General features: G+C 35.3%; 3 protein-coding genes across 3 annotated transcripts; all 3 read left to right on the top strand.

The window, feature by feature from the left end:
- Positions 1 to 335: 335 nt before the first annotated feature.
- LOC108839076 (uncharacterized) lies at positions 336 to 1583 on the top strand. The gene has a single exon (XM_018611916.1). It carries the CDS (start codon positions 336 to 338, stop codon positions 1581 to 1583), a length of 1248 nt encoding a protein of 415 aa, XP_018467418.1.
- Positions 1584 to 4761: 3178 nt separating this feature from the next.
- Positions 4762 to 8112, top strand: LOC108820879 (cysteine-rich receptor-like protein kinase 15). The gene is made up of 7 exons (XM_018593903.2): positions 4762 to 5601; positions 5742 to 5879; positions 5994 to 6112; positions 6745 to 6955; positions 7050 to 7287; positions 7383 to 7533; positions 7651 to 8112. The coding sequence occupies exons 1-7, from the start codon at positions 4794 to 4796 to the stop codon at positions 7957 to 7959; spliced, it is 1974 nt and encodes a 657-aa protein (XP_018449405.1). The 5' UTR covers positions 4762 to 4793; the 3' UTR covers positions 7960 to 8112.
- Positions 8113 to 8254: 142 nt separating this feature from the next.
- Positions 8255 to 14798, top strand: LOC108823749 (protein NUCLEAR FUSION DEFECTIVE 4). Its single transcript, XM_018597032.2, has 3 exons — positions 8255 to 9552; positions 13174 to 14111; positions 14221 to 14798. Exons 1-3 carry the CDS (start codon positions 9244 to 9246, stop codon positions 14690 to 14692), a joined length of 1719 nt encoding a protein of 572 aa, XP_018452534.1. The 5' UTR covers positions 8255 to 9243; the 3' UTR covers positions 14693 to 14798.
- Positions 14799 to 14803: the final 5 nt, after the last annotated feature.

The raw sequence follows: 14803 nt of genomic DNA, 5'->3' as shown, positions 1-14803 counted from the left end.
TCCCAGTGTCTCTTTGCAAACAACTACAATCTGCGGTTACTAGATTTTGGTGGGATTCAAACACCGGGGAAAAGAAAATGGCTTGGGTCTCTTGGGATGATATGGCACAAACCAAAACCAATGGCGGGCTCGGGTTTAGAGATTTTCAGTGCTTCAATGATGCCTATCTGGCGAAATAAAGCTGGCGTTTGCTCCATAACCCCTCAGGCCTCCTCGCAAAGATCCTATTCCACAAGTACTGCCAAGATGAAGATTTCCTGCACTGCCAAGATCGAAAAGCAGAATCCCATGGATGGCGTGGCATTCTTCTAGGAAGAGACTTACTAGTTAAAAATATGGCTTGGATGGTAGGAGATGGAGAGCTTATAAGCGCCTGGAACGATCCATGGCTTAGCTCTTCACAGCAGCTCAGACCTATGGGACCGGTCCCGGAAGCTTATGTAACCCTCAAAGTCTCTGACCTAATGCTTGATGGATCAACTGAATGGGACCAGGCTAAGGTTCGGCATATCTTTCCGGAACTAGCAGAGACTATCCTAAGCATCAAACCAAGTTGTCTAGGGGCTCCGGACAAACAATTCTGGGTTCACACTCGAGATGGAGTCTACACTATCAAGTCAGGGTACACAGCAGCGGTTGAGTGGCGAGCGGAAAGAGAGGACAGACCTCAGCCAAGCCACGCTATCAACTGGAACAAAGGCGTCTGGAACTTGAAGACAGCCCCAAAGATCCAACTCCTAGTTTGGAAGGCATTACGCGGAGCTCTCCCAGTGGGAGAACAACTCCTTGCACGTCAAGTTACCACTGATCCAGCATGTAAAAGGTGCGGAAAACTCGAATCAATTGATCATCTCCTCTTTCAATGCGAATTTGCGGAGCAAGTTTGGAAAGAGGCCCCGTTCTTACAACAAGTTGATATGAGACGATTGCTAGATTTGGATTCTGACTGGATGCATCTGATTACTAACCCCTGTTTACCACCTGTGGGGATTGTAACGGGCCAACTAGCTTCGTGGATAGTGTGGGCACTCTGGACAGCTCGCAACAAGCTGATATTCACCAAAAAGTTGTACTCTGTAGAGGAAGTGATAACCCATGCGGTATCTGCAGCGCGAGAATGGTTGAACGCACAGGAGAAAGAACAGAGGCAGAACCCCATGATACGAGTGAAGAAAGCACCAAACCCCCGAGATATTGTAGTCCAAACAGACGCAGCTTGGAAAGGGGACTCAAGGACGATGGGTTTGGGATGGACAATTAAAACAGGCGAAAGTTTCAATTTTCAATCTGTAAACCGCTTTGTGAACTCACCGCTGGCAGCAGAGGGATTGGCAGCTAGAGAAGCAATCAAGAAATGTAAAGAGCTGGGACTCCGGCGCATTCGTATTGAATCAGACTCTGCTCAACTTATCAAAGCTTTAAACTCGACGATGGACCCGCCAGAGATTTATGGGATAATCACAGATATTAGGATTGTCTGTCTTGCTTTTGAATCTGTTTCCTTTAGTTGGATTCCACGAGCTGGAAATTCTGTTGCTGATGGCCTGGCTAAACATGCTTTGGCTTTGTATCAAGTGGTATAACCACAGACTCTGTTTTAACTTAATGAAGTTGTGTTCCAAAAAAAAAAGAATACAGAAGTTGTTTATAATAACAAGGAAACATATCCCCAATCTCAGTCTTTAGACTCTTTACTATATGCTGAATGTTATTTAATTAGTTGATAGTACCGTTATAAGAACTAGCCTAGAAGGAGATAACAGATTCTCTTCAAGCAATAAACCTATCAATAAACAATAAGAACGGAGGCTGAAGGAGAAGCTAAGCGAATCAGATGCTAAGTTGAAGAAAATCTAAAGCAGTCTTGGGGTTAGCTTTGGATCGTAAGGCAAGAAACAAAGTATCGAACTCGTGAGGCGATAAGATAGTTATGAGTTGTTTAAACTGCTCGTGATCTAGAGACTAGAGATATCTTAGACAAAGAAACTTTGATACGTAGCTTGCGTGCGAGAGTCTCCTCATGTCCATGGGAGATAGAGAGAAACGTGAAGAAGAAACTTTGAGTGAAATTGGATAAAAGCCCATGATAGATATTATATTCGTTATGATCATAACACTCGAATCTGAAACCATAGTTGAAGATTTTGCAGAGAATGAAGAAGAAAAGAGCTAATTTGTATATAAAGTATTATTCTTATATTAAATGTCCTTGTAGATAATTTTTTTCATTGTAAAATAAGTATTTTTTATCATTTCAATGCAAAATTTATTAATTTTATTCTCCATTTTTTTTATTGGCTGAGTTATCAGAATAGCACTAAGAGCATTAGCACAAGTACAAAAAAGGTGAGTCTCTTAACAAATATTCCATCCGTTTTAAAATCATGTATATTCGAGATATTTCATATTTATTAAGAAAGCGCATAAATTTTGACAATAAATATGTTATTTTCAATTTTTAGTTATTTTCTATAATTTTTAACTAATCAAAATTCAATAAACACAATTAACATCGTCGAAATTTATAATTTATCATTATTACATACATTGGAAATATAAAATATAGATCTTTTAGAAACAGTTTTCTTAAACATGGATCATTTTAAAACGGAGAGAATATAAAATATTAACAGTTTTATTTTATATTTATTTTTAACTTTTTAAATACAATTAAATTCTCTTTTGTTTGACATGTGTAACTTGAGTACCTTCTCCTTCTTGTAACATTTCTTCATGTAGAGATTTTCTACATTCTCTCTCATAATTTTAATTATTTTGATTTATTTTTATTTCAAATACCATGTGAGAATTCATTGCTGCAGATGCTCTAAAATAGCACAAAAAATATATTATAAAATAATGTAGGTTCCACACTTTGGTAAGGATAGTTTCGTTGATGAGCTCGTCACTGTGCACGGATCCCATCGCCGTGTAGGAACCTGCGATTGACTTTTTTTTAAACTAAAAAGAAATAAAAATAATAAAATAGTATAAAAAACCTACTTAGGAAGTGGAGCCATGAGTCTTACCCGTTGCAGGTGCTCTAAGCTCTGTAAACCTTTCCAAGTTGTAAACATTAGTGTATTATGGGCATTTAATAAAATTTGAAATTTTATCCATATATGCTCCGTTGACCCACAGACGCGGCTTGGAAGAGTTCTGGAAATATGGCCGGGCTTGGCTAGAACATCATTGATGGAAGCTCATCCCGCACTTTTTCTGCCCTGGAGTTGAATGTTCAATCCTCCCTGTGCTAGCAGAAGGTCTTGCAATGAGAGAAACTGTGCTCAAATGCATTGAGTTGGGTTTGGTTTCTGTCTGCTTTGAATCTGACTCATCTGAGCTGATTAATGCCATAAACGAAGAGAAGATACCGTTGGAAGTGTATGGGGTTGTCTCGGACTCTCGGACATTATCCTTCTATCCCTTAGTTTCACCTCTGTTTCTTTTTATTGGACAAGCCGTGATGTTAATGCGGTTGCTGATAAAGTGGCAAAACAATGTTTGGTAGTTGCTGAGACCTTTATGGCTGCGAACTAACCTTTTCGAATGAATGAATGCTAGTTATGTTTCAAAAAAAAGAGGCTCGGTTGACCCCAACTGTCAGCTGCTTTGATACTGTGCATTTTACTTTTTTGAAGAAAGGGTTTTCTTTACAGTGCAGATCGCTCTACGTTAAAGTTGGTTTCGTCGAAATTGCTCTGTATTTATTATCTGTAAAATTTGGAGGCAATGAGATAACAAAAGAAAGGAGAGTTGGTAACAAAAGTACTAAAGAGGTAGGAATATGAAGGAGCAGTAAGTCTTTGTGTTTTGTCTTGTCTTCGTCTTCAGTTGACGAAATTTCCATTTTCTCAGCGAGAATCATTATACTTATTTAGTATGTTTATTTTGTTGGTTCCAAATGTGAAGTGTGGTATCATCTCTGCGTAGGAGATTGTATAGCGTGTTTTCTGGGTGAAATATCTGCTGAAAGTCACCCAATAGGAATTGCATGGGTCAAGGACAACTTGCAATTAAAGTTTAATTGATACATGCTTGATGTTCTACCCCAAACAACATATGTATGATCTTGAAAACTATCAAATTTCAAGAAAAAAAAATACTTTGAGCAAAACATCCCTGATGAAGACATGTATATGATATATACTACTCTACATTTTTACATTATTATAGAAACAATGGATTTTCTCATCTTAGAATTTTTTTTTTAAATGAAAAAGTCTCATATCGGAAAATTTTCCTTTTTAGGTTTCAGCTATATAAAATTTATATATCTGTGTAATGATTGGTACTTAAGAAAATGAGTTTAACCTACTTAATAAGATTATTCTATGAATTTTATTTCTGGACAAATTCTAAAACCTTTTCCGAAAGAGAATTTCTTCTAAAATGATAGAGTGCTTCTCATCTAAGCACACTATATATTTAGCATTTTAAATTTAGAATCGATATTGTTTTACTATAATATCCAGATTTTATACTACACTTATGACTTATCTAAGAAGATTTCGTTGTGGTAGTCATAAAAATGATCGAACTTTTCGGTTTCGGCTTATTAGTAAATGATATTTGATTATTGGCCCAACATGAAAATTTATTAAAAATCAAGTTAATAATACATCATGACCTTTTCCCACTTTTGTAAAACTATTATTTTCATTGTTTAACTTATGGCGTTTACTTTACTCTTACTTTCATTGACTTTTGGTCGTCGTCACAAACCAAGAGAGGGTTCATTTTATAAATGGGACCTTCATATAGTCTGAACCTCATATCGGGTAAATCGAGCCATGTCTTCTCAAGCCTCTTTCATCCTCATTTTCCTTTTCTCCTTCCTCACTACTAGCTTCCGAACTACTGCTGAAAGTCCCTCCTTCGTACACCATCTTTGTCGGAATACGACAAGGTATTCAGCGAACAGCATTTACTCCACCAATCTCAAAACACTTTGGTCCTCTCTCTCTTCCGCCAACGCCTCATACTCCACCGGATTCCAAAACGCCACGGCCGGACAAGCCCCAAACCTGGTCACCGGGCTTTTCCTCTGCCGGGGAGACGTCTCGCCGGAAGATTGTCGTGACTGCGTCTCCCTTTCCGTCAAAGACATCGCAGCCAAGTGCACGAATCAGAGAGAGGCCATTATCTATTACGATGAGTGTATGCTCAGATACTCTGACCAGAGCGTTTTCTCGAACCTCACAGTCGCTGACGGGTTTTTGATGTATAACGATTACGAAACCGCACCTAAGGATGTAGACCTGTTCAAAAAACTGGCGTTGACCACAATGACGGAAGCTGCCTTTGAAGCGGCGAACAGTTCTCGATATTTCTTAACGAGAAAGGCCAAGGCGATCGACTTCAAGGATTTGTACTTCCTGGTTCAGTGCACTCCTGATCTGACAAGAGATGACTGTTTGTTCTGTCTACTAGAATCCATAAACGGTTTGCATTTTGAAAATATTGGGTCGAGGCTTCTTTTTCCTAGCTGTAACTCTAGGTACGAAAATTACAAGTTCTACAACGAAACCGAAGTTAATACAACTACAACTATCCTGCCACCTCCACCACCCCTAGCTGCGTCTACTACTCCACGACCTAGTTAAGTCTTTCTTTTTTACTTTGTTTCTTTTGCCCTCATTTCTTGAAATAAGCAAATACAATTAGAGATTATTTATTTAGTTATTTATTTTCTCCTTGTGATATGATTTCTATATTAAACAATGGTCTTCTAAACGCAGGGAAAGGTGGTAATTCAAAAGTGTTAGCCATAGCCATCCTTGTGGCTATTATAATGGCTTTGCTACTTTCCATAGCTGGTTATTGTTTCCTTGCAAAGAGGAAAAAGAAGACTTCTGATAATGCACCAACCTTTTATGGTTAAGATTTGAATGATTAAAAATCTTAATTGGGTTGGATTAGTGATTACTGATTACTGTCACTGATCAGTCTTTTCTTTCTTACTGATTACTACAATTTTAATTTTGCACCAGGAGATGATATGACAACGGTAGACTCGCTGCAACTTGATTATAGAACAATTCAAGCTGCAACAAATGATTATTCAGAAAATAATAAGATCGGGCAAGGTGGATTTGGCGAGGTTTACAAGGTATAGTCGGTGATGTAATCAGGATTTTTGGGCCTAAATCTATGTTGAATAATAATTTTTATTTAAGTTTGGTCATATAAATTATGATTTTATATTTTTGATAATATTCATATTTTGTCAAAATATAATTTCTTTAATGATAAAAATATATTATATCTTAAAAATAAAATAATATTAAATATAAGATAATAAAAATAACAGTTAAGTATATCTATAAATATAATAAATGAAACTATATTTTAAATTTATACACTAAATGTAGAAAATGTTATTATATAAAGTGTGATAAAAATACTTGATGAAATATATTTGAATAAAATCATCAAAAAAACAAAGAGAAGAGTAAAACATAAATTTAATTTAGGATAACAGATGAATTTGTAACTAATAAAATAAAAAATAACTGAAATATATTATTTAAAAGATGTTTTTGTACAAATTATTACCGTCTAGTGTAACTAATATACTAAATTATAAACTTAAATATGCTTATTTTTCTATGCCTAAGGTACCGCTCTAGGTACTATCACTACTAGTATATACTGTTAACTGCACCTCAAGCTGTGTATTTCTCTGAAATTTTGTGCCAACCCATTTAAATAATTGGGGGAATGGTTATATAAATTGGATAGGGTACATTTTTGAATGGGACTGAAGTTGCTGTAAAGAGACTGTCAAAATCATCGGGACAAGGTGAAACAGAGTTCAAAAACGAGGTTGTTGTTGTTGCAAAGCTTCAGCACAGAAATTTGGTAAAGCTTATGGGGTTTTCTCTAGAACGAGAAGAAAGAATATTAGTCTATGAATATGTGCCCAACAAAAGCCTTGACTACTTCCTCTTTGGTCAGTTGCATTTATTGTTTTCTTTTGGTGAATTTTTAGACTTTTTTGAAAAAATGGGGTTACTAATGTTTAAATTTACCATGCACACACATAGACTCTACAAAGAAGGGCCAGCTATACTGGACACGGCGATACAAGATCGTTGAAGGGATTACTAGAGGGATGCTATATCTTCATCAAGATTCACGACTCACAATCATACACCGTGACCTCAAAACAAGCAATATTCTTCTGGATGGAGATATGAATCCAAAAATTGCTGATTTTGGAATGGCAAGGATCTTTGGAATGGAGCAAACTCAGGAAAACACAAACAGAATTGTCGGTACCCAGTAAGTCATCATATATTTTACTTCTCATATTTAAGTTGAAGTTTGTAGAACATGATGTTGTCAATATATATACTAAATTTTGGTGAGGATTTCAGCGGTTACATGTCTCCCGAATATGTTATCCATGGCCAGTTCTCAATGAAATCCGATGTCTATAGCTTCGGAGTGTTAGTTCTTGAGATTATAACTGGTAGGAAAAATAGTAGCTTCTATGAGAGAGACGGTGCACATAACTTGGTCACATATGTAAGTTGAGGCAATCAGTTTTTCTATATATCATTTTGGTTTAACATAATATACTTTGATATTACCTCTTACAATAAGCAACGATTGCAACAATTAATTGGTTGATTGATATTATAGGCTTGGAGACTCTGGAATAACAAAACAGAGTTAGACCTTGTGGATCCAGTAATAGTAGATAATTGTCAGATGAGTGAAGTGGTTCGATGCATCCATATTGGTCTTTTATGTGTTCAAGAAGATCCTATAGAGCGTCCGACCTTTTCAACCATTTTGATGATGCTCACTAGTAACAGTGTGATTTTACCAGTGCCTCAACAACCAGGGTTTGTCATTCAGACTAAACCGAAAAAAGATCTGCCTGATTCGAATCAATCTACGATGACCAAGTCTGGTATAAGGTCTGTTGGTGATGCATCTGGTCACTGACTAATTGGTATTTATTGAAAACACGTGTTGTTTTTGGTTGACAAAAAGTTCAAAACTTGTTTCAGCGATCTTTAATCCGGTACGTACTACGTAGTAGTTTCGTTTTGATTTGGTTTGATTATAGTTTGACAAAATCAAAATTTATGTGATTTCTCTCGTATTTTAAATTTGGTCGAGTGGCATTCGCCACCAATAATAAACACAATTCATACTCGCATCTAGTAATGAATTAAAAATCTTATCACCTTCAGGAATAAACCTTTAGCATTTGATTCACGTGAAAACAAAGGGATTCAGAGAAGGCGCTTTACTAACATTCGTACCTATCGCTCGTTGTGTTCATAATTTAATAAGATCCATCTTTCAACCTTTCTCTAGCTAGCATTCGACTATGTTAAATTGTTAATATTATATTTGGTCACGATTGCATATATGATAAAAATGGGACATAATCGGTGAAAAGCTTTAATTAGTAAAAGCTAGACGCAAAGAACCGATAACCAAGTAAGCTGTAACTTTCACGTGCTACGTAGCATCATTATTGTCCAGTAGTAATTTGTTTTTCCTTTTGTCGGGAAACGATACTGTAATCTTATGAAGTAATAATTTTTCAACAGTTTGATTCAGTAGAGATTATATGCAACACTGGTCCAAGAGACAAAACAATCTTTGGGAACTAAATCTTCCAACATTTTTACTAAGTTATTTAGCTTTTCTTTCGATGAGCATGGACTTGTAACAAAGTTTAGGTTCAGCTAGGATCCTAGGACGGAGACATTTTCAATATATATTGCAAGCAATAGCTTGTACATATTAAATCAAGCAATAGCTTGTACATATTTTTCTTATGTTTTCACATTATAATTTAATACATATTAAAACATATTAAATTAGTAAAATAGATGTCAAAAGATTACTTTATTTTAGTGTATTATCATATACCATACCGCCACCTCTAGACTCTAGTCATCTCCAAAAGACCACTTTAAAATCTTTTGCCTTTGAAGCTTTTAAAATCAAGCATAAATCTTATTAATCTTTTTAAAAATGTATACACTAATAAATAAATAAAAGTTCGACACGTAACATGAGAGTTGGTTTTGTAATATAATATTAGTTTTAATTATTTGGTCAGCAAAATAATTGTTCTATTTGTAATATAAACACACACCAAAGGAGAAAATTTCACACTCACACACAACCACCTCGAGTTCTCTCTACCATACAAAAAAAAAAGCAAAAAAAAAAGAAACCAAAACCTCAGAGATTCGATCTTCAGCACCCATGGCGGGACAGTCGCGAAAATGGATGATTCTAGTGGCGACGATATGGATTCAGGCTTTCACGGGGACGAACTTCGATTTCTCGGCCTACTCTTCGGAGCTGAAGTCGGTTCTTGGGATTTCGCAGGTGCAGCTGAACTACCTCGCCGTCGCTTCCGATCTCGGGAAGGTGTTCGGGTGGTCTTCGGGGCTTGCGCTGATGTATTTTCCGATTTGGACGGTGCTTTTCGCGGCCGCGTTTATGGGGTTCGTCGGTTATGGAGTACAGTGGCTCGTCATAACTAACTTCATCTCTTTACCTTATATTATGGTAAACTTCACTCTTCTTTCTATTTTTTTTTTGATCTAACTGTGTTTCATTCATTTGAAAAAATATACTTTTCTTTTGTTGAGAATCACTTACTTTATAGTTTGGAGAAAAATATTAATTTATGATATTCTTCTTTTATTGTGAACCACTACTTTATGATTGAGCATAATTCGTTACTAATTAATCAAATATAGGAGGTAATGTGTTCATGAAAAAAAAATCATGAAAAGATAATAATATAAATGCGGAGAATGTAATAGTCTGCAAATATTGTCTTCACTCTTTAGAAACTGAAATATTTAATTTTTTTTTCTTGCAAAATCAATCATTATTGTAAGAACAAGTATCAGGATTTCACTCAACTTTTTTTTATTTCATACGTAATTATTCGATTATTTAGTTAAACAGACAAGTGGGACTTTAATCTGTTACGGGACAAATGGATGAAAAAAAATCTACAACCACCAAAATTAATCTACATGGGATAATAGTTAAAAAATTACAACATTGCCATTAATGAAAGAATAATCTGAGCCATTCGATTATATTTTCTCTCTTTAAACCAGAGCCATCGGATCATAAAGAAAAAAGAGAATCTGATATTTACGAAAATGCCATTATTGAAATATCAACCATAGCCGTTAGATCGTCTTGTCTACGATTTAATCTTAGCCACACGATTACATATGTATCTCCTTCTCTCTCTTCCCTCTAATCTCAACCACATGATCATTTATTCCTTCTTCAATTACAGCCATAGAATCTTCCATATCTCATTCATTAATTCGACTGGGTATAACTAGTATAACTCGTACAACTGAACATGTGAAGAAATTTTATAACTAGTATATAAATGTTATAATCTATATATAATATGTAGCTACTATAACTAACCGGACTAGTAAATCATGTTTTACATGTGAAATAAACAAACAAATATCCTAATTTGTATATGATGACAAAATTTCATATATTTTATTTGAGTTTATAAACTATATTAGTCATGTTATTAAGATAAAAAAAATATCAAACATATTTTTGCAAAGCTATAAAGTGAAAATATTGGTACAATCTCTAAGCCTAGACATATAAACAATTGGTATCATTTTTATTATATATTAAACAAGTATTACTGGTATAACTGGTACAACTTTGACATTTCATAAATTTGACAAAACCAATTTGGTATTTTATATGAGAAAAACAATCAAATATCTCAATTTGTATCTGCTCGTAAGTTTCTCTTAATTTATTTGAAGTTTTGGATTTTTTTTTTTTGAAAATTATTACAGAACTCCACAAGCTTACATGATCTACCTTATACTTTTAAGGTTTGTTAACTTGTTTGTCCACTTAATTTTTAGAAAACATACATGAAATGTATTTTTATGAAAATGATGATTTCATTGTAACCGGGCAAAGACATGTAAACATAAATAAGTGGTACAACTGATGTAATTGTATTTATTATATGGTACAACTGATATTTTACGATTTCACTGCCAAAGTACAACTATGCACAAACTGGTATAACTCAAAAACTAGTACAACTATGTATAGTTTGTACAACTAGAAAATTGGTAGAACTACTTGTTATTTTATATATTATAAATGACAAAACTGCCTTTGATGAAAATGCATTCTCAACCATTAGATCGTCTCATCTCTTTTAATTTGAACCACAAAATATTTTTTCTCTTCATCTCTCTTTCACCTGGGACCCACTTTCTCTCAACCCTAGATCATTTTTTCCTTGTTTGATCATAACCACACGACTTCTCTTATTTCTATGTATATAACTAATATAACTTGTACAACTAAACATGCAAACAAATGATATAACTAGTATAACTGATATAATTGGTATATATAAATTATATAATTCATATATAATATACAATTAATGTAACTAACACGACTAATAAATCATGTTTTCCATATGAATTAAACGAACAAATATCTTAATTGGTTAATGGTGACAAAATTTAATTTATTTTAATTGAGAGTTTTCAATATTTTGTTTTATTTACCAAATGGAGATGTGGTTTCTCTCTCACGGTTCTGAACCTGCCTGGTTAGATTTGACGAGGACCACCGTAGACACCACCATCGAGCTTCTTCTTCTTTGTCATGACTTCACTCTTTTTTGTTGTATCTCTCTTCTTCTTCTTCGTTGTATCTCTCTTCTTATTCTTCATTGTATATTTATTCTTCTTCGTTGCGGCACCTCTCTTTTTCATAGTAGAGTCCTTTTTGTTCATCGCCGACACTCCCTCTCTCTTCTTTTTCCGGTGACTCGTGTATTTGGAACCATGGTTGAATTTTTTTCTGGCTCCGTATCTACCTTTTTGGTCTCGAGAGCAAAAAGATGAATATGATTTTTTTCCGAAAATAGTACAACTAGTATAACTAGTACAACTTGTAACAAATCATTAGTCAAATTAAATATTATTAAAAATATATTATTCATGTATTTGATACATGCATGCGAGGAAGATTAGACCAATATGTCTTCTTGGTTCTACATCATCTTTTTTTATCATCTTTATACGTGAAAACAAAAAAAAAAATAAAAATCACTATATTAATTGCAAAGTTGTATACATATTTTACTTGTATCAGTTATACTTGGTATACTAGTTATACTCATTATAGTTGTACTAGTTGTATTAGTAATACTCTGCGTTCTTCTTTATCTTGAATCTCATAAGAAAAAGATGAAATTTGATTCTAGATAAGATATAATTGATTGAACATGACTATGGGTTGATCGATTTGGTATAAGAAAAAGAAATTTAGTAGATTATTAAAGAAAATTTTTGATTTTGTTTTATGGTGGAAGAACATTAATGGAGAAGAAAGAAGAAGAAGAAGAAGATTAGGGTTAAAATTGCATCGGGTTTTAGGTCGGATTTTGGGTCTGGATCCGGGTCAAATCTGGATAGGATAGTCATGGCATAAACTAGTAAATATGTTTAATTCTTTAAGTCTTATGGTCTTTTCCCCAAATTTTGATTTATTTTTAATTTATTTTTTAATTAAAATTAGAAGTGTCCCATTCTAGATTTTTTCAACCCCCTTTGTCCCATACCAGAATTTGATCCAGACAAGTGTGCTTAGTTGACCCACAAAAGGAAACAAGACAAGTGTGTTTAGTTGAATTGTTATTAATAAAAAATACAAATATTAAAATTTTGAAAGTTGAGGTATAGAAAACTTATCTTGTAAAATTATTAGTTCTCTTAAAATGATATAATAATTTTTTGTTTGCTTGGAAAGTTTAGTGAATTTTCTATTTTTTTAATAATAAATTTTATAAAATGAATTTTAATGTTAACTGGTACATATTTTAGAGTTATTCATATATTTATCCATATAGTTTTGTCGCATTTCACACAATTATTCACTTTTTTTGGTCGACTTGTCCTTTCAATTTTGGTAAATGCATTATTTTTTATAACTTCCATAAGGTTGGTTGGTCCAACAAGTCTTCTTCTTGGCATTTTCAATTTGGCTGCTTCAAAGATCAGCAATTAATTTTAAAAACATGAATAAAGCAATTTTATCTGCATTTTTTCTCTGAAAAAAACTTTTGATTAAGTCTGGCTAGCTTATGTGCAGGTGTTCCTCTGTTGCTTACTTGCTGGTCTAAGCATCTGTTGGTTCAACACAGTCTGCTTTGTCCTCTGCATCAGTAACTTCCCTGCAAACAGATCACTTGCTCTTTCCCTCACCGTCAGCTTCAACGGTGTAAGCGCTGCTCTATACACTCTCGCTTACAACGCAATCAACCCAACCTCTCCAGAGCTCTACCTTCTCTTAAACGCTCTTATCCCTCTTGTCATCTCTTTCACTGCAATCATCCCCATCCTTCGCCAACCGCCTTTCGAGCCTCTTCCACCAGATGGAGTTCGCCGTGACTCTCTCATGTTTCTGTTACTCAACATTCTCGCCGCTTTAAACGGCGTTTACCTCCTCCTATTCGAGTCAAAATCCTCTGATTTAACCTCCGCTCGTCTCCTCTTCGGTGGAGCAATCCTCCTCTTGGTCCTCCCTTTATGCATCCCCGGTTTAGTCATCGCTCGGAGCTGGTATCATCGCACGATCCACACCAGTTTCCGTCTCGAAGGTTCGGGTTTCATTCTCGTTGATCCTGATGAGCTTGAGTTGCATAAAGGGATGCTTGCACATGAAGCCAGTCGAGAAAGCTACCAGTTGCTGGACGATGATGTCGTGTCAAACCCGGTTAAAACTATACCTGTGGAGGAGGAAGGTGATGCTGATGAGTCTTCTTGTTGCAAGAAGCTTGTCACAAGAGGTCAGCTCGAGCTACTGGGAATTGAGCATTCTTTGTGGCAGCTCTTAAGCAGAGCTGATTTTTGGTTCTACTATATCGCCTACTTCTGCGGTGGAACCATTGGACTTGTGTACAGCAACAACCTCGGACAGATTGCTCAGTCTTTAGGACAAAGCTCAAACACCACAACCCTTGTCACACTTTATTCCTCTTTCTCCTTCTTTGGAAGATTACTCTCCGCAACACCGGACTACATCCGAGCGTAAGTGCATTCCATCTGATCCAACTTTGAAAATTTATTAATTTACCGTATTTATTAATTTATCAAGTTTATGGTATGGTTTTGATTTGGTTTAAGTTAACTTGTGCAGGAAGGTTTATTTTGCAAGAACCGGGTGGCTAGCAATCGCGTTATTACCAACACCAATCGCGCTGTTCTTGCTAGCATCATCAGGAACCGCGTCAGCATTACAAGTGGGAACCGCTCTGATGGGTCTAAGCTCAGGATTCATATTCGCAGCAGCGGTTTCCATCACATCAGAGCTTTTTGGACCAAACAGTGTTGGAGTCAACCACAATATCTTGATCACAAACATACCAATAGGATCACTGATCTACGGTTTCTTAGCTGCACTTGTCTATGACTCGCATGGTTCGACCGGGACCAAAACCATGACCGACTCGGTCGTGTGTATGGGACGAGGTTGCTATTACTTGACGTTTGTCTGGTGGGGATGCTTGTCGGTTCTCGGACTAGGTTCGAGTCTTGTCCTCTTTATAAGAACTAGAAGAGCTTATCAACGGTTTGAACAAGCTCGGATAAGTTCAAACATTGATTCGTAGAAACTTGTCTCAAACCCTCAATGTCTTGTGTGTATATCATCATTATATGTAGGATCTAAGCTATTAATGGACTGTTATAGATTTTATATTATCATTACAGTTGTTACTGCG

Source organism: Raphanus sativus, chromosome 4 (genome assembly GCF_000801105.2).
Source record: "Raphanus sativus cultivar WK10039 chromosome 4, ASM80110v3, whole genome shotgun sequence".
NCBI classification, from domain to species: Eukaryota; Viridiplantae; Streptophyta; class Magnoliopsida; order Brassicales; family Brassicaceae; genus Raphanus; species Raphanus sativus.
Note: the sequence above shows the minus strand (reverse complement) of the source record. Positions and strands in the feature narration are given on the sequence as shown.